Source organism: Neodiprion lecontei, chromosome 1, assembly GCF_021901455.1.
Source record: "Neodiprion lecontei isolate iyNeoLeco1 chromosome 1, iyNeoLeco1.1, whole genome shotgun sequence".
Lineage (NCBI taxonomy): Eukaryota > Metazoa > Arthropoda > Insecta > Hymenoptera > Diprionidae > Neodiprion > Neodiprion lecontei.
The window spans coordinates 6,967,869-6,992,821 of NC_060260.1; the positions used below are offsets into that span (position 1 = coordinate 6,967,869).

The 24,953-nt window shown below is 41.0% G+C and overlaps 1 protein-coding gene across 4 annotated transcripts in view; it reads left to right on the top strand.

Moving 5' to 3' along the window:
* LOC107225152 overlaps positions 1-24,953 on the top strand; it is an 89,304-nt gene that overhangs the window by 19,294 nt on the left and 45,057 nt on the right. The window contains exons 1-6 of one of the 4 annotated variants that reach the window (XM_046742712.1): positions 12,824-12,922; positions 13,286-13,307; positions 14,424-14,575; positions 16,658-16,734; positions 17,024-17,092; positions 23,882-23,965. Coding sequence is in view for 2 of the 4 variants with exons in the window: in XM_046742700.1 (XP_046598656.1) it covers positions 1,147-1,203; positions 14,424-14,575; positions 16,658-16,734; positions 17,024-17,092; positions 23,882-23,965 (439 nt within the window). In the remaining 2 variants the exon portion in view is untranslated. Of the gene's footprint in view, positions 1-693; positions 1,204-12,823; positions 12,923-13,285; positions 13,308-14,423; positions 14,576-16,657; positions 16,735-17,023; positions 17,093-23,300; positions 23,467-23,881; positions 23,966-24,953 lie in introns of those variants that run through there. The other 3 variants (XM_046742700.1, XM_046742697.1, XM_046742706.1) reach the window with 3 other exon arrangements.

The following is a 24,953-nucleotide window of genomic DNA, read 5'->3' on the forward strand; positions in this document are numbered from 1 at the left end:
TTATTTAAAAATAATCTCGAACGTCCACAAAGGTGTAGTACATGTATCTTGTATTACACAGATAACAGCTTAAACACCGCTTATCGGAAAATCGTGTCTGCTTTATTCTCAACTGTCCAACGAATCGCGATCCTTATCGTCTCCTGCAAGCGGCTTATCTCGCTTACGTAATCGAAGATTTTTTAAATCTATTTTAAATCTATTTTAAATTTTACTCGCTTCTTTTATCTCATTGATCAGGCGCAAATAACAAGGAACCCTTTTTTAAATCACCTTGTAGGTCCTGACGAGCCAGCCAGTAAGTAAATATCGATCACGTTTAGATATTCCAATGTTCATTGAACTTTTACCCTAAAAAAAAAAAAAAAAAAAAAAAAAAAAACTGTACAGTCGATTTGATTTCCGTCAACTTGTCGACAAAATATCAGTCCGGTCTAACGATTTCGAGTTAGAATACTTTCTCAGAATATTGTATCGAAACGATCGGTATCTGTCTTCATATTTGTTTGTGTAGTTACTTTAAGTCACTCCTGGAGGAGCTTGCGGCGCGTTTAATAAGTCGTGGAACCCGCGTTTTCGTTCCGCCCCTGGCAGCCCCGTGTCATGAGCGTCGTACCCTGTGCAGGCATTCTTTCATACACAACCACTTAGGATCGGTTCGTCGCTGGGCTGCGTCATTTCTCGCAGCAGTTATACACCGGGCATGCAGTAGACGAGTTGGGTGGGTGAAGAGCGTCAAGTCGTAGTCCGAAAGGCGCGGTTGTAGTTTGACGAGAGCGTTTCTAGTCGCGCGTCGGTGTCGGAGGATCCTTATCATGGCCGTTTGTCAGGCCGGCTTGACAGCCGTCTAACAAAACGTGCTTAAAACGTACGCAAAGTCCTTGCCACGTAATCGCGCGATAAGGCCCCAACATTCATGTTTCGTTTTCCTACGTAAGGCGAGCAACAAACGTCGCTAAGTCGAAGGAGAGACGCAAACTGAGGTCTAACTCAACTGTCAGTCGGGTTTCGACGCCCGGACCATTGGCACCGCGATAAAACACGCGTTGCGATTTTTCGAACCGCGGTTGGTGCGGCGTGAAGTGAATCGAAAAGCTCGCAGTGCTTTATCAATTTTCATCTCCTCGGCCGGAAGTCGACTCAAGCATGGTCCACATGAGCTACGCGCAGTGGGCTTGCCTGCCGAGCACTTATCGGAACAAGGTTTGTAAAAAGCTAATCGCACTTCCGATTCCCGCTCTCGTTTTCCGCATAACTTTGAGCACTGAATTTTAAACCGCTTTCGAACTTGTCGCCGCTGCCTTGGCAAACGAACTTGAATCGGTGGATTCTGACTCGTTGAGAGGAACGGTTCCCTTCGACCTCCAGCCCTCGTTTCACTTGCCCTATCCACACGCTATAGACTGTCAAGCACTTAAGTTTATTACTCAGTGTTCGAGAGACTGGAACAGGCAATGCAGTTTCAACTCTAGCTGCAAGGTTTAGCTGCGCGGTACGTTATTTCATTTCTGGTTTCTCCGTCTTGAAACTCGACGCGAAACGCTCGAATCGCTTTTACGGATACTACCTAATTTAGAAATTTTATAAACTTTCTTCGTGATTTATCGAAAGTCTGCTCTTGGAGATTATATCTGACCGAAAAAAAAAAAGAAAATTCTCGAAGCAATTAACGTCCATATTTTACAAAATTTAGATTTCCGTTTTTATTTGCCCACGATTTTCGCCCCAAGTAGGCAAAATTCATCGTTCCCCGTGCAGTCGGACTCTCTCGCAACACGATGACGGATCTGAAGGCGAAACGGTGGATTTCCTTCGGCATTATTGTACCCGGAATTCTTGAGGCCAAGGCAATAACAAACTCGAAGACTTTCATTTTCGAAACACCGCCTTGATCGCGAAATGATCCATGTAATGGGGAATCGGTGGAATTAGCGATCGGGCATTACAGCCGGTGGCACGTATAATTGATTTCCCGTCCGGAGTCCGATGCCCCCTGAGTAACCGGCGTTCGGCTGATCTCCGTTGATCGACAACGTTGATCACTGCTTGATTTTTATTCCAAATTCTAGAATCAAGTGAGGTACTTCCAACAGCTGGCGCTATTTCATGTCGCATACCCGCCTGCCAGAATTCCTGACGCTGATAATTGCCGCAGTCACCGATCCGACGATAGATAATACCGATCGTGACGTCATTCCCTGATCGATGACAGCTGATAGACCGTGCAACATTACGAACGTAATTGCGGTTATGTCAAGGTGGAGAAAGGTGATTTTCACGCCGCGTTTACGTCGGATTCGTAATACATTTGGCCGGTGACGTGAAAGATTCGTTGTTAACGGAAGTCCAATAGATTCCTTCGGTCATTATCGACGGTATCTCAGAACCGTAATCATCGGTCTTTAAGCACTCTGTCGAACGAATTGTGACAATCACCTGGATCGTTTTTGCTCGGACATGATATTTCCCATTCCCCTTTTACTTTGCAACTTGTAACAATGTAAGGTATATTATACGACAATACAGTTATATGCAGAGTAGGTGTACGAGTCACGGCAGTTTTATCATCGTATATTTCAACGACTCAACTACACTCGGGTGGGAGAGAAAAATAGCCAACAAGCGGGGACAATGGGCGACCCATTACCGCTCCTTCATTTATTCTTATTTTCATTCTAATCATTCCCTCCATTCGTGCGGGTGTCACGTCTTTCGGACCAACGTTCGATCTACTCTAAGGCTGACATAAGACCGCGAGGGAATTATTTTAATGGAAGAATGAATTCTTACACGCGGGCCAAGCTGTATAAACTCGAATCGCGTACCGAATAAACAGCTCACCTTTCGGCGTATACGTTTATGCTAATAAAATGATAATGACTTCAGCCCGCGAGGCGTTACGGGCAATTATTCGACATTCGTGACCCACAATCTTTGCGCCGCTCGATCCATGGATTATTTGCCTGAATGCTTGTGGCCAGCCTTAAGACTTTAATTTTTACAGTACGCATCGTGTCCTCGAGAATCGGAGGAATCGCCTTGCCTGAAATTTCAAAACCATATATACGCCGCAGCTCATTAATAACGACCAACTCGGACTGCCGCGATTATTCTCGAACGTCCTGCAGTGTCTTAAGCTATGCGTCGGGCTATTAGTTGAAAACAACCGTAAATCAACGCGACGATCTCTGCTTCGCTTGTAAGGAGGAAAAAAAAAAACAAATAAAAAAATTGCCTTTCATACTCGCGGAAAAATTGATAGTGGTTTAGTTTGCGAACTTGCAAATTGTATACTTTGGGAAAATTTATCATCTGATTTGGATTAACTGTTTCAGAGGATTATTGAAAGATTTTACCATATTTGTAGTCGTTATTAAGGGCGACGTTGATTTTTCGAATTTGACAAGCTTCGAAAACGCCTGATTCCGAATTATTTGGTGGCGAAACTTGGAGTAATCCTCGCTCCTCGTTTTTAACTATTGACGGAATGCAACTTCAAAATCGCAGATATAGTCAAGAGCACAATTTTCTTATTTTTCAAACTCGCTTTCACCGTTATTAAAAAATACCTCCGGACACGCGGACCCGGTGCCAAGTGCCAACGGACGATGAGACCGACGCATGCACATACGATGTCTAATATTGTCCTAGGCAGACCGGCGATGTTCGCGTGGACGCTGGTCCGGTCGATCCGGCAGCACAGTGGCCGTCGAAACGCCGCCAGGTCGCCTGAAGTGCTTCGAGAAATTCACGGGTTCATTGAAAAACCGATGGAAAAATACCTGGCTACAAAATTCCAGGCGTCGTTCCGGAGCAGAATTCAACGAGTTGAAACCTAATTTCAACGTACATACATATTCAAAAGTGCAATTCGGGAGAATTATTTCCTATCGTAAGTTTGACTCGTATAAGCTTTCAGCCACCTTTCAAGTTTCTAATTTCCAATAACCTACAGTGTGCAAAATAGCTCGTTTTATTCAAGTGAACAACGCATCGTGCATCTAGAAAATTTTTTGTGACTACGTGCCGTGCTTCTGTTATTCTCATTCAGTTTGTCCGTTATGAATTTTTACAATTTGACGTTTTGGAGTCGGTGGAAGAGAAATTATTCCATCGATTTTACCTGACAAATAACTTATACCTAATATTTGTCTCCGCAGTGTTGTGAGATTTTATTCTCAGCTAGGTGCGAGTGTGACTTTATCGCTTACATATTATTTGTTCCACTGCTATTTTGCTTGTTACTCAATATTTGTGCGCAGCATGTATAAATAAATACACTGGAAACCGGCTATCCCTGACAAATAAAACTTACAGCGGGAATAAATTTCGTTTCTCCAAGGTGACGCGTTTCGAAAATTGAACACTCATCCTGGGACGCTGGCATTTGAACATGATCAAGGATCCTCTGGATCATCGGATCATTCTAGCGTTTAAATATTGAATCACGAATGACATCGCGAATATTCGCCATCAGCGCTGCGACCGTTTTTATTCGCGATTCTCATTCATCAATGCGGTATGGAAGCGAAGCAAATCGGCAGCCGCGATGTCAGAATGTTTCATTGAAATCAACGAGGTCTCGGAAAATTATAATACTGCTCCGCAAGCATGATAATATGACGGCAGTCAGCGCGGGGTTTAACCGGTTTATTTTTAAATATACACTTACCTATAGATACCTACACCAGCTTCTCTCGGCGTACGCGTCTTAGCTCATCTTCTATTTTGCAGAAAACTCAACGTAAACTATCAAATTATATAACTAGTTTCAGCCTGCACGTACATTAATTTTTTTTTTTTTTTATAACATAACCAGCAGCCGTCAGTCAATATTCTTTTCTTATTCAAAGTCTTCATCTCTCCGACTGCACGCGTTACGTGCAAGGTACATATTCCGTTTCACGGAATTCGAACACTTGCACCTTACAATTCTCCGATCTCTTCTGAATCTACTTTAACTGGATGGGATTTTTCAGTTAGTTCGATCACGCGATCGAGGAAGAGAAAGAATAAAAAAAAAAAATCCCCCTTCGCTGATATTTCTCCCGGATTTCTTGTAATCTCCGAAGTGAAGTTCGGGTTTCGTGAGCAACTCGATGAGCAAATTATCCAGCAAAAGTGTATCGCGTGCTTCTGCAGTAATGAATTGGCGAACCCTTGATCCCGGTTTTTTCTAACCCCGGAGATGTTAACGTCTGAATGGATACTCGGAGGCTATAAGTTTGTTTTTCGATCGAGTTTCGATTTTAATATAAGCTCACCTTGGCCCAGAATCGGAATCAAGTTGAGCGAAAGCGGCGCGGTTTTATTGTATAAAAATACATCTGGAGAGCTTTTGCGGTGTCGAAAGTACTTCGGCTATTGGAAATTATATACACGGATTCAGGCATTTGACACAATTGCATTACGGCCGTGCATTTTGTGCTCATCGCCAATGAGACGTATATAACGTATAATCGCAGAGCAGATCGGCGCAGAATCAAACGGTAACCGAGTGGTTTCAGTCTGGGGTTATTTTTACATCATTTCCTGCCGAAGCGCCAATGTTGACGCCGAGCCATTGCAGCGACATTTAAGCCTTCCTGTCGAGAAAATAGCGACGATGCCTCGATCTTGATAAAAAAAAAAATAAAAAATACCTGCAACGAATGAAAATGTAAATAAAAATAAAATCAGGCCGATGAAAATTCACGCGCGCCGCAAAAAACATTTTTTACGAGCTGACTAACCCAGTCGCTGATAAGACACGCGCTTCCCGTATGAAAAAAAAAAAAAAACAAGAATTTGGGATGAAAATAAGTTTACACAACATCGTAAAAAGCGTGTTTAAAGTCACTTTTTTTCACTCGAGATTTTCTCGCGTTGCGAGAAGCACAAATAAGTCAAATTATGACTGAGACTGAAATAACACTCAACTCTTACGCATTCAGCTTGTAAGCTAAGCAAAAAAAAATAAATAAATAAATAAATACATGGGAGTACTTTTACCTCGATTTTGATAAACTATATCGAGACATTTGACACTGAAAAAAATAAACCAAGTTCAAAAGCGTTAATAAAAAAACGAATGAAACAGCCTTAGTTCTGATTATTTTAAAACGGTGATGCAGTTGGCTTTGAGATAAATCGATGGGCGTTTCAGTGTCGAGTTTCGTTTGATATACGATAACAGAAATTTCTCGTTCGAAAGATCAGTTCAGTGGTGAACTCCGCGCATCACGGAAGCGGGATCTGTACAAATAGAGAGTGAAAAGTCGGAAAAAAAAGAAATTGTATAACAGTGCGGGGTGTGAAAATTTTTGTCAAATATCCCGATCCGATTGCTTCGCAGAATTATAATCTTGCCATTTCTTCTCCTACTTTGCCAGCTGCCACGCGGATCTTCCGATCAACTTCGAACCCTCGAATTCGGTACAATAAAACAGCTTTCAAGTCTAACTATTCGCAGGATGATGATCGCCGTCTATTTCATCCCTTTGTTTAGACAGGAATCCGGGAGTTTGAGACGCGACATTAACTTCCCGGGACCAAAGCAACCGTCGTTAACCGATCCGAGCTCTTTGCTCCATGAGATTTATCTCATTGCCTGCACGTAACCCTTCGTCACAACCCATTGTCGGCTTGAAATAACTCCGCGTGGATTAAACCGCCTCTTTCTCTCTCTCCCTCTCTCTATCTCTCTTTCTCACTATCTCAGACAAGATATATCGATTCTTCAAATACGGATGAGAAGATCCTCACAATGCGGTGGCATTGTTCACTCTCGTCTCCCGCAAGATCTCAGAATGAATATCGGGTTAAAGAATGTAATTACAGTTGGCGCAAATAATGAGATTTGATGACGTTTCGTCAGATGGTTGAAACGTTCTTTCCTTCGACGATTGATCAACCCTTGATACCCGAGTTTGAATTCTTAATTTTTAACTAACGCAAGAAGAAATCTCACTTCCGAGTTTGCTTGCAAAACTTGTTCGAAGCTATAAAATATTATACGAATAGAAAATATGCATCGTTATTTGGTGAATGGAAAGGAAAAAATTAGTAGAATTGAAGCAATTGACGTACGATTTCTGATGCAGTGTTTATTATAAGGAAATAAGAAAATTTAAACTGTACCTTCTCTTTTCATTTGGGAATTTCTACTCGCGGGTTTCTCGTCGCCAGCAATCCCGGAGTCTTCAGGGGCGGCAAAACCGTTGAATCGAGTGGCGTGCGAGAGCTGAGAAATAAAAATAGGGAGGAAAATCTAGGCGGTGTGTACGTCGTTACCGAGTTGTGGCACGATCGCTTGTCCCAACGGGGGACGAGGAACACGTCGTTGGATGTAACAGGCGTCGTTATACGTGCCGAGAGGCGTCGGGACGCGGGGGTGGAAGCCTGCCGACGTCCGCTGCATTATGCATTATCCTTGCCTAACCGACGTCCTGCGCCGAGACGAGGGACGATCTTTAATTGCAGCGAAGATCGGTGAATTAATAACTAGCCCCAGCTGCGGGGGTGGAACAACCCTCGGGAAATCGAATTTTCTTCCCCTCCTTTTGGATTTTACGTAATTAATATTCCCTGGAATTTATACTTATACTTTATCCTCTAACGATCCAAACACTCATTTTTACGGGTCTGCGGATAACTTGAATTTTTCGAGCGATTTGATTCGAGTTTGGATAATCGCAATTTTTTCAATCATACGATCCGTATTTTAAATATCGCGACAAAATATCTTTTGAATACATCAATCTAGCGGAATCTGAAATATGCGATTTTTTAAATTACTGTTCCATCGAGTTGATTATTATTTCACAGTATCTCTGATTTATGAAATTTGGCAACCGTTCGATTTTACCGATCCTTTAACTTAAAATTTACTTATGAATCTTCGAAAAGTATATTAAAATTTTTGACGAAAAGAATTTTGCCTTTCGTAGGTACGACTGACAATTAGTCGAATACTTTGAAAACAGAAAAAACAATTATGAATTCGAAATTTGAACAGAATAATTCGAAATATTCGCAATGTGTCTGAGAAATTTGACTCGAACACTATTTGCGCACTTCTAATACATTTAAATAGTGAATTGAAGTGTGGAAAATAATCTCCTCGAGTCGAGGATGAGCATCCAAGAGACTCGAGAGATAAGGCGAGTCGAGGCGTTCGGCTTAGCAAAAAAAGTTGTTGGCTTTTCACGCTTCGCGGATTTCTCGCCTGCATGTATCCATATCCATATCCATACGTACGTACATAACACACAACTAGTCGACGCATACAGACCGCGTTACCCGTCAAAGGAAACATCCCACTTGTTTCTTGCTCGTAGAGAAGTTCCAGTTACCATCCGCTTTTACTTATAGCGGAACGAACAATTTTTCACCAGCAAAAAGCCGAGCACCGATATCATCTCTTCGTTATGTACCGTTCTATACTAAGTTACGTTCGTCTTGCCGTACGTATTTACGTACCTACTTCCATTATTTCTCGGTCGGAAAGTACGCGTACTTAAAGCGCCATTTTCTATCCCCGAGAAAAAAATATTAATTTTTGACCGACTTAATAATTACCATCGCTCTATAACTAGCTTAGCTAAACCCAACGGATTAATGTAGCTAAGCAACTTGCAACGATGTTAACGCTTTTTATCCAGCATGGAATATACCCGGTTTTATGTAGGCGTTTTCCATCAGGCTCTTCAACACGCGCAATCTGCCCTCTCGAATACATAAATGTACAGTATAGATGTAACGTGCAAAGTTAATTGATGGAGCGATTTTGCCTCATTACGTCGTTGTAGCCGTAAAACTAAACTGGACTGTAACGTATAGATCTTCCCAAGTACCTACGTATTACAACTGGGTCAAAATGATCGCGTACTTACGCCTATCGCAAGGTTATACTACGTGGTTGGAACGTTCAATTTTGACTTCATCAAAAATGATTTAGACAATTGTGGTTTATCGTTGGAATGAATGTACTTTTCCATGGTTAGAATCAACCTCGTTATACGGTTTTCGTACTTTTTTTTTCACTGATTGTTCGATTTCGCAACGTTTGAAGAAAGTTTTAATCAAGTGTTGAACAAGCCGATAACAATATTGTATGCTTTATACAAATCGCGAAGCTTACTTTCAGGGTGGGCAAATTATTCCCGAAAATCTAAACGTTTCGCACATTTCCTCGCCGCGAGGAAATGCGGTGAAGAAAAAATGCAGCTTCTTGTAGCAGTTTATTTTCTCAAACCACGTAAAAATTTTAACACCGGAACAATGACCCGACGAGTATACATATAATAGTTTGCTAGGCTATAACGCCGGCTTTACCTACCTGTCGTCAACTGCAGGCGAAGCATAGAGAAACCCGCAAGGTGCCTTGGCTAACAAATGCTGAGTGCAAAGTGCCGCTTATACGTACATACGTATCGCGAAAAGTCGACGGTGGCTTCTGCTGCGGTTTGTACGTACAGGTAAACGATCTAGGAAACGTTTTTGCCGCGGGATGCGAGTAAAAATGTAAATAGATAAGAAAATGGAAGGGGGGCAATATGGAATTTTTACAAAGACGAGATAATCTGTTTCGTAGCATTTAAAAGTGTAGAAATAATCGAAATTTAAAATGTAGAAACGTCAGAGTATAACAGAAAATTAATCTTGTCGATTGATATGTTCTTATCCGATTTCGTCATTCTATAAATTGAACTATTTCTTCATTTTGAAGACGCTTTGATGAAACCCTATTTTCTAATCATCTTCTATTTTTACTACAACTATCATTTCTGCGTAACGCGGTTTCAAAGATGTTTAAACGGTAAAACACTCGGTTACAGTTTCCGCTCACTTTTCATCTCACCTAAAACCTCCTTTTCTGTGAGTCTATGAGTTTAGGAGTCTAGACAGCCAGCTTTCAAGTGGAAATTCGCTGCGCGGCTGGGTGGAAAGCAGGAGGAAACATTTCCTCTTGAAAAGTTGATCGTGGATATAAAAGCTCTGTAAAGCCCCCGTTTCGTGTAATTCGATAATTGGTTTAATACCCGGCGCGTGCTGAATAGTGTTGCAGATTTTTTTTTCAATATAATAATCATTGACAGAGCTTTAATGATGATTGATGGCTTTTGTGCGATTTATACACCTCACCGCGGCTAGAAGATTGCCAGTGGCGGCATGCGACTTCAATTTTTCACCTGTGCTTCCACGCTCCCCGCTGGAATAAAATGTTTTCTGCATGCATTTTTTCGTCCCCGTACCTATAATCAACTCTCTGTATTCTTTTTTCTTCACCGCAATCTCACGCGATCTTTACCGGCTTCTGGTCCATTGCGCGGATCGCGAAATTACTCAACTTTGCACGTAAGCATTCCGCGTAGTTTTTACTGTAGCGCAAAACGCCTCTTTCTTTTTTCATAATTTAACAATCACACTGTGCTCGTTTCATTAGAATTTTATACCTTTTTATCAACGATTCTGGGATTTTTTTGGAACGTTTTGCAGCCGGCTAATAAAACGCGAAAGCTGCCAAAGATCTGGGATCACCTAAAGACAAGTTGTTCGAAAACTTACAATACCACCAAACAATTCGCCCCTCGAACCTATATTATCCGCAGTGTCATCGTAGCCGAACTTGATTACAATATGATTTTACGCTCTTCGAGCGCTAAACGCTGCGTTAAATCAAAACCATCAATCGGCTTCATGAATTATTCCAAACGTTTATTATAATATTGAGTGCTGCTAGATGTATACGTAAACTTTGTCGTTTCCTTGGTATTATAAATTATCCACTTTCTTTCACGACTCCCTCGCAAGATTTTCGTTTCGTATACAGCGAGGCGAACAGAAGGATGAGGCAAGGCCGTGAATTGAATAACAATTACGCCTCCAGTAGGTACCTCCAGGGTTGTCGACTCGACGGCTGGTTGTGGAATAAGTTTACTCGTAAATGACATCCGTTTCGTTTTCCACGAAGATAATATCCATTACGTAATATTTTTTTTTCTCAATTTTCACATCAGAGAGAATTTTTCCATCAGAATCATTTATTCTTTTTAAGTAAAATATTCTTCTACTCCCGTCACGGTATCATCTTCGTTGTTAATTCGCTAAATTATTTTCTCCTCACTCTCTGTGTCACTCGCAAAATTGTGGAATAAAATTTTGTAAATGATTGCAGAAAAATGCAGAGATTCTAATTTTCCATAAAGGAATTCCGCACATCGCTTTCATCGAATTGAAATTCGGTAAAGGATTTCGTGTCAACCCGAAGCCTGCACGTTTACCTGCCTGGAATTCCTGAAAGGAATGTAGCTTTTTATCTCGCGTCTATTATACCTGCACTGCACGGCTCGCTGCAGCAAACGGATGCACCTAGCCCGATAGTGGAAAGCAATATATAGTCGTCACGGGGTTTGTGGACTCGGTGCTGAAAAATCCGGGATTAAAATTTTTAACTCCTGCACGCCGGATGCGGGGTCACTCATGGCTATTTAATGATTTCACCGCGCCCAGGTAGAACCGCATAGTGGGAGCTGACTCAGGGTCAGTCTTGAAGGAACACCCGCATTGATCGCATCGCTGAAAGCCAGAGGAGACAAGCCGAGAGCCGGCTCTAGTTGTTGTAAGACTCGGGGGAGACGGCGTCGAGTCCGGTCGAGAGAACAAACAGCCGGGAGACTCGGGCTCGGAAAAGCTGCTGCAGGGTGGAAAAGGAATTGGGAATTTAGGTCTCGGTATTTTTTCCTGAAAGCTAAAAAATACGGAAACGCTGAGGTGCCGGAGCTCATAAAAATTTCATCCACGTTTCGACTTCATCTTTGACTATTTTTTTTTTTTTTTTTTTTCTCTCTTCCGTAAATCGGGGGACAGGAGTCTGAGTGAGAATAAGAAAAAAAAAAAAAAATACGTGAAAGGAAATCGTCCATAGCCTCGGATGAAAATTTATTCCAACGGTCCGCAGTGAGCGAGATTTCTTTTTTTTTTCGTTCGAGGAAATTTTGATGAATAAAAAAATTAAATAAATAAATAACGCGCGAGCGGGTCGAGGTTCTTACAACTAACGATAACAGCGATATTGTTGTACGGAAATCACTTCCGGTTTACGTATAAGAGCCAACGTGGAACGCGGTCGAGCCGAGGGGACTCGGAGGGTGGATCACCTAGAAAGACTTGCGTGTTGAGTCATTCTCTAGAGATGGGAGATGCACCCCCAGGCCTTGCGCCATCTCTATGGCCAGGGAATTCCGTCGGACTTCAGTCCTCTCGTTCACCTACTTAGGCGCGGGTCGTGCAGTCTAGGGACTCGGGGATTTTTTTTCGAATCCCGTACGGTCATCATGACTGTTTGTTACGCCTGATCAAGGAGGTTGTTTGCACGGAATTATTCGGTTGTCGAATTATAAACCGGCGCCAGGGTTTTTCCGAAATTTCTTTGATTTTTCTACTCGCTAGCTTCAACGAAACCGTCGTATTTGTTGGTTTTTTAATCACTCTCCGTGACACGGTGACAGTTTTTTTTTAATCCGAATTTTTGACGACTTGTAATAATTACTGCGGGGTGATCGGTGAGCGGTGAAGAATTCAGAAAACGGTATAGAAATTCGGTGTCGGTTCAATTGTATCTAAATGGAATAATTTATCAGAATTCGAAGATGGTAGAGTTTTTGGAAAATTAATTTTTATTTATACTGAAAGAAATAATGCCTGATTGTGACGTTGTTGAATTTTTGTTTAGAAATTAACTGGATATTTGATGTGCCTGCACCTATTACTCTGCTGAAGATGCAGAGAGTGAACTGAGGCGATTTAAAACGAGAAATCAGATGACACTTTGATCTCTGAATTCACTGGCACCGAATCGAGATACGTACGTTTTAATCTATCTCGAGGCGAAGTGGGTCGCCGGCAGTATTTCCACAGTCCAATGCAGTATATGCACAAAGTGCGGTAAACATTGTTACAATTTGGCAAAAGCTTATTTTTCTTCGAGTTTCATGATTTTTGCTAAACGATACGAAACGATAAAAACACCGACACCGCCAATTTCTATAACAATTTATTTAACGTTAAAGAAAACAAGGTTGAAGTGAAGAAGTGCAAATTTCGCAGTGCAGTGTAGAAAATATTTCACATAATTGAGTGGATTCTATTTGTTGTTGAGGTTTTTCATTCGTATGTTTTTCATTGTAGCTTCTCGCTAAGACGAAGATATATTTAAAATTTGATTGAACAGTGATTACATTTTAACCGAACTAATACGAAAAATTTCCCAAGTTATCGAGATGTTGAAATTTTGCTCACCCAGCGGACGGCGGCGTAACGCAACGGTGAGAATTAGTTGAGAATATTAAATTTTCATCATCATTTAATACCAGCCTCGTTATCGAACGAGTTCTATTTTCCCGCTTCATTTCGTATCCGTTTTAATGGTACCGATTTATTCGGTACGTTGCCTGCATGCACGAATCTTTATAACTGTGGTGATAATTTTTCTACCACTTCTTACCGTACGAACGTGGAAAAGTTCGGCCTACAAATTTGTTGCAACACTTTTACGATATCGTACGCGTATACATATAGCGGGCCACGTGTCGATAGCAGAAAAGCAGCCAAGGCGCTATCTAATATTAGAGCTTAGTGTAAACTGGAGAACGCAGCCCGGCTAACATTCGTGTATACTCGGTGGCGGCTCGACAGGCGTGAAGTGACCTAATCGTCGTGTTTAGTTGCCGTCGACAAATAATCACGGTATTTAAACAAACCGCGACACAAAAATAAACGGAAGTCGGAAAAAATCACGGTACAACTCAATCTTCGAAACGAAATCTTATTCAATTGGATGAAATTAATCGATCAATCAGTCTTTCATAGAATTTTGAATAGTCGATCGTCTGCGAAAAAATGTTATCTTTTTTAAAATTATTTTCATTCTTTATCAACTCGATAATTGTAATTCAAGTTTAAATTTTCCGGAAAGGAATAGTTATCATAACCATGTACAAAAAAAAAATACTTGTACCCCTGGAATTCTGTCGACATAATGTTATTAAAAAACGTTAAACAGGAATTGTAATTTAAATCGCGCTTCCCGATTCTCACATCTGTGTAACATGTATAAATGCATCGAAGCATCGCGTGTCTGTGAAACTTTTGATACACTTTTTATCCCCGCATCGTAATTTACCGTAGCTGTTAAGTACATATATATGTATAATATACGAGGGGCTGCGATACCTTTAATGACATGCATTATCGATCACGCGGCATCGGAGAAGAACGCGATGGTAACTGCAATAGCTGTGTTTTATCAGGTTTACGACTTTTTACAGTGATCATTTTTCGCTACAAGTATATATTCGTTCCGCGTAATTTCACGAAACTTTTCAACGTTGCGCAGAATCTCCCGCGGCTCGGTTCGTATTGAAAGGTATTTTTTGTTACAGGTAAATCCAGGCAGCAAAGCTGCGCAGCAAGGCGTTCGAGAGGGCGATTTGATAAGCAGCATAAATGGTAAACTGACGCGAAATCTCACAAACAGCGAATCTCACGATCTACTTCGAAGCGCCGGGGAGCAACTGACCCTCGGTTTAAACCAGTGAGTATTTACCGTAAAAAATGTTCAACGTTTATTTTATTATTTGTATTTTTTATCACGTGTGTATTTATATGTGTTTATTCGAGGCTTGAAATCTATGCTGTTGATTCTTTTTTTTCTTTCTCTTTTATTCCTTTCCTTTCACATTGAATTTTAAACCCGACGAAGAGAAATGTTCAGGGAAAGAAATTCAAATAAGCCGTGAAACGCGACTGGCGATAATTTTGTACGATTCAGTGCCAGACGATGCGATAAACGAATTACACCGCGAAAAATACGCCTACGAGTGATTTGCAATCTCTCTCTCCCTCTCTGCCTCTTTATGTACCTAAAGTTTTTTAATCCCAAGAGTAAGATTCATCGTAATTCAAGACCGCGTAATCCGCGAAATTGCATTGTTTATTAAGTTTCTTCAAATAAGATTTTCCTCATTATCACTTCTGAGCACCTATGCAAGTTTTCTCTCTCGGTTTCATTCTTGTCTCGAATTCAACGTCCGTTCTCCGATAACTCAAAAAATTTTCTTCAACGCCTACCGCGTAAATCGTATAAGCCGCGACATTTTTTTCCATTACCTCGATCTTTGTGCGTAATCAAACATCATGGCAGTCCTAATGGATTATCGATTCGAAACTTCCTCGCGAAATTGCGCGAATACACGATTTGCAGCAATTTTTTCCCATGCAGCAAGTTAAACCTGTTAAATAAACTACATTTTCTCTGTACGTTTGAAAGTTGTTTTTTCTTCTCTCTTTTCTCTCGGTTAGGCATTCTACCCATATTATAATTACACATCGTGCAGACAGAATTTCTCGTCTCTTATCAATGATATTAAATCCGGGTGTTCCATGAAATCGCATCACGGAGTGTTGTCGGAAAATAAGTCTTGCACAAGCCCTGAACGGGAACAGTGATTATTTCAATTGCATATTTCGCTCAAACTGGGCTTGGATATGTACGCATGCATGTATGTGACAGGAATACAGTTTCACCGTTAATTTCAACAATAAGAGCTTGTTCGCTAATCGTCGATGATTCACGAACGGCTGGTGCAGATACGCAATTAAAAAGATTAGCACTTGTAACGCACAAAACAGCGCTGCGTGTTTGCGTTGATATTACGATGCTGTTTGTTGAGTCGTGATTTTACGTGAAAAAGCTTTCCGCATTTGCGGTGTATATAATCACTTCGAGTTTAAATTACGAATTACGTTATAAATCAGTGTACAGAAGTGGTTCAATTTATCATTAGTTGTATTCTACAATTATTTGCATATTTCTCTCAATATTGACAAATCGCCCGATACGTCTGTGAACATTTGTAGCGTAATTTTAACAACGAGATATTGGCTATAATTACAGTTTCTTACCATCTTTAAATATCCCCAAAAACTATTGGAGATTCCAAAAAGAGGATATATTTATGAAATCGCGAATGAAGAATAAAAATAAATAAGTGAACGCGCAGACGAAAAAGAGATAAAATTTGTAAATCCGAGTTGAGATCCATGCGAGGATCTCAAGAGGAATAAAATGTCGTATGCCTACCATAATAAAAGTGTCGCACAATGGGCACAGATAGACTGATGGAAGCCGGAAACACGCCGACAGACAGTGAGGTCACGTGACGTCAGAGGGGAGCGCCGTTTTTCTTTTTTCCCCTTTACTTCTTTTCTTTTTTTTTTGTTCCCTCTCTCTCTCTCTCTTTCCTTCGTTCTTTTTCGGTACACTTGTATTTTCAATTGTATTCAATGGATTATTCGTTCTCGTCTCTGTACAATATCTATCGGTATAATCACCGTTCGACATGCAGTCATCGACTTGACTCCGCGTTAGATATTCCGATCATCCCGCATGCCGAATTTGATCAATTTAATCGTGAGACTGCAGTCTTTTAAACGTGCATTTGTGCAGCGTATATTCAAGGAGCAAATAATTTTTAATTAATATTCTTACTCCGTGAAGTAAAGATAACATTTGGTGCATTTATACAAGTCCAAGCCTTGCGCAACGTTTTAATTTAATTTTCATTTCATTGAGTCAATTTAAGATTGTTATTTGTTTTTTTCTTTCGTCTTACAGAGAAGGCACTAGCTCGCCAAAACGGCGGATATATAAGAGCAGTCTGCAGGAAAACACGTCCACGGAGACTTTGAAGCGTAAGTAGTAACGAAATAATAATTTGTTCATAACGTTGTGAAATTTTCTTTATTTTATTTGAGGTATAATTAATTTTTTTTAAAACAAATAACGAAACAAAGTAATGATTATACGAATCAAGACTTTCCAATCCATGCATTTTGTTTCATGATGTGATATGTTCTTTTCTGTCACATATTTTTTTTCAACAATAAAAACTTCTTAAACTGATTTAATCAATCTAATTACACTGATCAACAATTTGACTTTCACAAGATTTAAGTAATATTTTGAAATTTTGTATTCTAGGGATCACAACCAAGACAATCAGTTCAAACACCCGGCTACTGACATCGGAAGTCAAGACCAACCGATCGGGTGAGTGATATTAATAAATTTCCCTACGAGTTTCTGCAGTGCGAAAATTCGCGGGTCGAGCTGTTTAACTTCAAGGCTAAAACGAATTAGGCGCAGTCAGAGGTTGAATTAGAAATACCATCAACCGATTATAGTCGAGGGTGAGTTTCCTTAAACTCGAGTTAGAGTGTTGAACTCGAGCGAAACTCGGTGGTAATCGAAAGCCGATATTTATTCCGACAAAGGCCCCTTTTCTCCGATAACCGGAATTCCGCGAGGGGCGGAAAGGTGAGCTTGGACCGATTTTGAATAAATTATGCTGATCGTCGGTCCTCGTTATCTCTGATTTCCTTCAAATCTACGTACTCTGCATCATTCCGTCCGATGTATTATATTACATGGAGTCCCGAAACTCCCGTGGCAATTTAGATAAAGTCGAAAATCTATCAGGCCCAGAAATTGCTCGGGCATTTCGGTGATAAAACAATTTCGGTTGAGTCCATTGGTTGTAGCTTACAGATTTCGTAATTGGGGAGCTTGGTTTGATTGTATTTGAATAATTGAAATCAAATTACGGCTGTTCATTACAGACGGGTCGTAGAATTCAATTATAATCTTATTCTATTCGCGGCTCCTTTCAATGCTGCCACCATTCAACGTACACGTGGGTCGTTTTTCAATAATTACTTGTTCTCAATGTTGTCGATACGAGCTCAGCTTCTGAGCTGTGTAAATAGTTTCAATTTCATTTTGGAAATTTTTGACTCTCTTGTTTCTCTCTGTCCAAAAATTTATCCTTACATCGTCATAAACACGTTTCATTATGATTTTATAATAATTCGTGCGTAACAGGGTAAAATTTAGTGCAAGATAAATCTATTCGAAAATGTTGCAAAATATCAAATTTCACGAACACTTGCAACGTACGTATTTGTGTTTACAAGACGAATTAAGGCTGAGAAAGATTTCAATAGATTTCTCAATGGGCACAAAATTACGATTGGCTACTATTGCCGTCCGGCAAGACTTACCTAACGGTTGGAGAAAATGAATACCAAGACAAGCGAGCAAAAATAAATAAATAAATAGAAGCGTGCAGTCTCCCCGAAAAAGGCAAGACGACGATGACGTGGAGACAGCCCACGCTTAAAATTGCCAAATTACAGAACGGAATGCCTCGAAACTAACGAATGAGGATCCCCGATCGTTGATCGGTGGACTTTCGAAGCGGGGCCCGAAACTTTGTCTTGGTCCCATAGGCGGCTGCCAATTGGGCCGGCTTTGTTGCGCTTCCTTCTCTCTTTTAATGCCTACGCGAAGTTGGGACGATCGGATATCTTAGGAACGAAATTACCCGACGTCACGGACCCGTGGTTTCCCATCGTTATACTCTTGGCGCACCCTTTCTCGCTTATACTAGACGTTCTCCGACTACCGGCCAAAGCGATCGTACTTACGAACTTCTTTCACTTTTACCAAGACCCGCGCATCGTTCATTCGATCTTTTTCACCTTCTCGACGAACCGATTGTCGGATCGGTCTCGTTTATTCGTAGTGACAAATTTTTCTCCTCGATCTGCACACTTTGAATTTCGAACGGATTCGAAAGAGGAATCGATCAAGCAGCACGTGTCTTTTAAACACGTGACGTTCTGCTTCGTAATAATTGTGACGTACCTACTGGAGTTTGTGCTGTGAATATATGAATAGTAAATATGAAATTGACCGCGTTTTTTTTTTTTACTAATTTACAAGTGAAATTACGTTTAATTAATATTTCACCCTCGGATTGTTTTAATTATTGATTACGCTTGGTGCCGTTCAAATGTAATTCAATACTTTATGTTTCACGCATGTGGGTTTTTATATACACATATATATATTTGTATGTATATATGGAAATAATATGACAAACCACGTGTTGAACCATGGAACGTCACAACGCAACGTGAAACTTCGGGACGTGTTTTAATTATTCATGCGTCGAGCCGAACTGCGGTGTGCAAACTTTGCCGATAAAAAAATCATTGACAACGTTTGATGAGATAAGATTTCAAATAGAAATCGAAACTAATGGAAAGATGAAAGAATAACTTGCACACCGTTCCCCGCTTGACGTCTCGATTATCCTCACGGACATTTATTGAGGACGTTAATTAGTCAACGGTGAAATTTGACATTGAGCCTGATCTAGCGACAGGCTTTTTACCTTCCCGCTAAATCCGTGAACAATAAATCCGAGATGAGGGAAATGAAATTGTATGTGAAATTTGTACAGCTGATTAAACGTCGTGCAATTATTGAACAGTAATGAAAATTTCGGTCGGAGAAAAGAGCCAAATATCAAGCTTGAACCTTGGGTGAAAGAAATGAAGCTGCTCGCCTGTTCTCAGTGCTTATCAAGCGTCGATCAGGATCATCCGGGATCGTCGCGACGCCTCGGCTCAAACGAGATCGCAAATCCGTTGATAATAACAAAGCGACCTGTTATGAATTCCCCGAAGAAGACGTCCTTCCCTTCGAAAAGATCGCTGCCAAGAGTATTTCGAGCTTTCGCAGCTCCGTGGAAATCGAGGAAGTCTAAGCCAAAGGAAAAACTCGCTGAAACCCGGCGAAGGGTAAAGAAGCGCGATCTGCTAAGGGGGGAAAAATCCGTAGGCGTTTTATTACACAACGACCCGAATGATAAATCTTGGAAAAGATCCAGCGACGAGTCGAGTAAATTTTATCTCGAGCCCTTGTCGCCGGAGCATATCGAGAGGATCAAGATTTTGAACAATCGGAGATCGGAGGAGACGATCGGCGGAAATCCCGCGCGGAAAAACGAGAAGGTGAATGATCTCGAAGACGAGTATTACAAGCACTTAGAGGCTCTCAGATTTTTCATCGATCCACCGCCCCGTTTCAAGGATTATCACAAGGATGCGAGTGATTATGCTAACGACGGGCTTAACGGACAGGATCTCGAACGGATGAACACGATCGCAGTGCCGGAATATGAGAAAACGAACGATGCGAACCGCGGATTCGAGAGCAAACTGAGCACCTTGGATTTCAGAAAAATGAACACCGTCGGGATATCAAGCGAATTTTGCCTAGAACCGTTGGACGAAACGATACAGGAACGGGTAAAGATCGAAAGAGCGATGATCAACTTGTTCGGTAACAACGAATCGATTCTGAAGAGGAATATATACGATAAGACGAAACAGTCCCCGAACACGAAACGAGAGGGAAAGTCTGTACGATTCAATGTTCAGGTGGAGGGACAAGAGGAACAGGATAACGAGTGCGAGAGAATCGTTGTCGATAGTCTACGGAACGTGCAACGGGAAGCCGAGGATATGAACAAGGCGATTGCCATCAAGAAGTCCATGAGTATCGATAATCTCATGGCGGTTACGGATATCGATTTATGTAACGAAATCCTCCGTCCGTTGGATGTCAGAACATTGATAGGTACGTGTTTGTACTCGGGTCTCGATTCAGGGAGAAACGATCATCCTTGGATCTGGTTTGGTCTTGATTTCTGTACGGAATGGAACGTGGATCTTTGGAAAAAAAAATTGGAGAGGTCCTTTCGTCGTTTTAAAAATCTTTCATTTGTCGAACAAAGCTAAGATGTAACTGAGAATCCGGTAGAAGAGAGGTAAAAATTCTGATATTAGGAAAAAGGATTTTATTTTTTCCAATCGATCCGAAGTACGAAATTTTCACGAACCAATAATTTGTTTCCCTTATCGCTCGTGATTACGACGGTAATTATATTCTTACGAAGTATTAGGTCGGCCGCGCCTTCTTTCGCGGATGAAATAATACATCAGCGAGTGATTAATGGAGAGCAATGACTAAAGGACACACCAAACATCGCTGGCTGACAACCGGTCAAGCTCATCAAAGCGTTCTGCCTACGGAGATGCGCGCATTTATACAGTATTCTCGGTCGAACAATGCTTCCCGGAAATAGCTATCTCCGTTGTTGTCGTTGTTGTTGCTCTTGTTGTTATTTTCCGTCGCGTTCTATGCCCGTCGCGTACCTACGTTTCAACCGTTTGAAACGATACAGGAAATTGTTCCTTTATCGATCAAGTAACTCGGGTAGCATCCGAGTTTGCTTTACAAAGGATCCCTGTGTCAAAGTGGATCATGTGACAACAATGACTCGGGAATTTTATCATATCCTGAACTTATCAGCGCGTAAACTTTGCGGTAATCTCATCTCGGTCGCAAACTTTTCATTGCCCTTCCTTCTTTCCGACTGAATTCTCGTGGGTCAAGCATCGTGTTTCATTCGGGTCAATTCATCTTTATATTCGTTCGTTCGAAGTGAAATATACCGATTCAAAGTAAAGTCTTTCAATTGACCTGTACATTTTTTTTTTTCAATTGAGAAAAATGCGACGAATTCAACGTTTCAATGGATTTTAAAACACGATCTTGAATCAATGGAATTGTTCGGTAAGATCAGTTTCGATTTTCGTTCCATTTTTTCGAAAATATCTATTCTAAATCGTACAAGAAATATTCCTAAATCATCCGAGCAAGACAAAGAACAAATTGGTAATAATAATGATAATTTCGATAATATTGTACAACTTGACCGTGCGTAATTCCGAACACCGTGGGCGCGAGGTTTGTAATACTCGACAATTGATCACCGGACATTAGGTACGACTTACGCAACCGATACCAGTAGTTATTTCAAATCGATATCATCAGCGGCGTAAAAAATGCCAAGAATAGACCAATCCCAATGACGTGATCGATATGTATAACATATGTATATATATTAACATACATATATATATTAATTTTGTGCGAAACTTAAGTGACGACGATTCGACGCGTGCAGTGTACGTTTTGTTTGCAAGAATTCGATTGGCTACCAAAGAGAAGAAAAATAATGTGGTCAAAAAAGAATGTCATAAAAAATTGGAAAACCCATTTCCCACCGAAATATCAATTCGTTGTGTAATTCGCCCGTTATTGTATAAGCGCGATTATCGGCCGATGAATGTTAAACGCTCGGACACGTCGGCATATCAATAAAAACGTTTTACGCCGAGTATCCCATAGATTCGTACGGGGTTCCATGGGGCACCGTCATGCAGATGGGTGCGTCGTCACGGGCCAAATCCGCCAAGCCCTCGCTTCCGCAAGTCGTCATCCATCTTCCGCATGGTCGGTTCACCGGGCCCCTTTTATCACCCCCCTCTTCGCTTCCCTTTCTTCCCCCCTTCCGCCGCCTTTTTGTGCTCCGCTCCCATTTTAGCGCCACGGTCAAATATGTGTAACGCGTTTAGATTTGAGGAGAATGATATGCGTCTGTGCGTAATGCAGTTATGCAATCCGATCCAACCCTACGACCCAATTCTACGTTTTGTCACGCTCGATCAGAATATCATGCTACCGCGGTCTATCTGTAGAGAAGAAAAGGGTCATTTTTTTTTTTTTTTTGCCATATCGCAAGACTTTATTTTCAAACCTATTTCTTAGCCTCAATTCGAGAGCCGCTTGCAAGAGCTAATTAGAATCTTTCATTTGCGCATTTTTGTTATAAAAAAAAAAAATGCAAAAGCCTGATTTTGTTATGAATAATTATTATTATGAAAAATAACGGCGTACTTGTTTCTGAATAGTATAAAATTGGTTAGATAATCTTATAACGACTAAACAAATTACTGTAAAATAAGACTGGGAGTACATAACAGAAAAAGAATGATTAAGGTGAGAGTTGATTGACGATCTCTGACCTATTATTATTGACTGAAAATTAAGGCAACGTGTACACGAAGTCCTAGGTTATAGGTCGTGGTGTATTGAATTAATTGAAGAAAATTAGTCTGGTCGATTAGCCTCAGATGTTGTGGAGCGATATCGAAATCGACCTGAAAACGAAGTTTAACGAAACCCCGAGCGTCGTTTATCTCGATTCCGATTTTCCTGTCCTTTGTGCAGATTACGTGTGAATTTACCGATACATAAATATGTGTGATAAAATATGATCAGGCATGCTGGCGTAATGAAGCGAGTAGGCAGCGGGAGGTATCGAGAGGGGAAAATGGACGAAGAGGGATGAATATAGAGAGACGGAAGGAAGTGGGGCTCGGAAATGTCGCGATGCGTGATCGGAGGGCCTCATAGGTGGGGATGCGGCTAAAATCACGGCGGAAAGCTCACCTCGGTTTGCGTGCATTTCCACACTCGGTACTCGGTGGGTCGGCTTCAAACGCGTAACATTGGGCCGTCGGGAATAAGAAAATTTCTTCAAATTTACGTGGAATATTGTGCGGAATTCATTTCGTTCATCGCCGGCAAGAACTCGGTGGAAATTGTGTCGATTTCAGTCTGCGTTTCAGTGATCTAGTGCCGTTTGGATCGCGCGGTTTCATCAGGTGAGCCGAAAACCCAACTTCGAACGTATTGCGTTACTCGCGTACAAATATGAACTTCCGGCTCACGTTATCGCTTCGACGATCGAAATTGTTATACTTCGGTCAAAAATGCTCACGCACCGATGTTTAACCCCTCAAAACAGCAAATCTTCATGAATATTCCGTGAATTATTAATTTCGGTTTTTCTTTAATATCACCTTTTTTTTGTCTGGTTTATGACAGGAAGTATTGAATGACTAACGATTAAACTAGGGAATGGAATTGCAGCTTTGCGAGGTGAAATTTCATAAAAATTTCCAAACGAAATAAATGACGAAAACTCGGATACCGTCTGCATTGCTATTATTATATTAATATGCATAATCGATCAACGTTTTACCAAACTTGCACAATTTCTGTTTCCCAATGTTTCAGATGATACGAAAAATGACAAAGTATATATCAATCAAAACGGTGGCCTGAACACATCGACGAATCAGAGCAACGGTGACGTCAAAAGTGAGTTTCCCCCTTTGACTTAATTACAAAACCTGCACAAAAATATTGCGGTAGATCTAACAATTTTTTTCCCCGATATATAAAAACTGTATACTAACGAAAATCATCTCCGAACTTATCACTCTCTCGATGTAACATAAAACGTATCGATGCACGAAGAGACTGCATGACGCCAATAACAACAACGGGATCCGTGCAAACATACCGGCTGCTTTTTTACCTCCCAAATTACAACCACGTAGATATTATCCCACCTCTACCTCGTACAGCTACGCAAGGTACACGAAGCGATAACACGGCTGCTCAAATGTTTGCGGACATAAAAAACACACACACACACACACGCGCGCGCAAACAGGTTGATTGCGAGACACAACGCGACATGTACAACAGGCACCGATGACTCTCGGGTCACGTGGTTAGTGAAAAATCCGGAGTACATATCTGTTACTTACCTACTTAACTTTTATCTCGCCCAAGCAATAAAGACTACCAATGTTAGCATGCACGTATAAAGCCAGGTATACGTGTAGTATTCTAATCGAACATACACACCTGCATTATCGGTGTTACGATCGCAGCTGTCATCTCGGTTGCTCCGCGACACGCTGCCCGTGATCTCATTCTTATCGTTTCTTATCAACGCAAGGTGGATCCGCGCTGGTGAATTTTACACACGGTTTTGACAGTTACTTGCCTGACTTCGTCGTTGCTGGAGGCGGTGTGCGAATGGCGAGACGCATTTTTTCCCTCCCACTTGATCTATCTTCTTTCGGTTTGTTGCGGTTCTTTTTCCTTCGATATTTTTTTATGCGTTTATTTTATTCTTCTCTTTTTGTTTTTTTTTTTTTTTTCGTTATACTTCGCAATTCTCATCTATACCCCATTATTTCACTTATCGCTCTCGCGTGCAGATGAGATCAGTTTGGATTCAAACCGGAGTGGCCAGAGGCATGATCGTACATTAATAATAAATATATAACTCGTT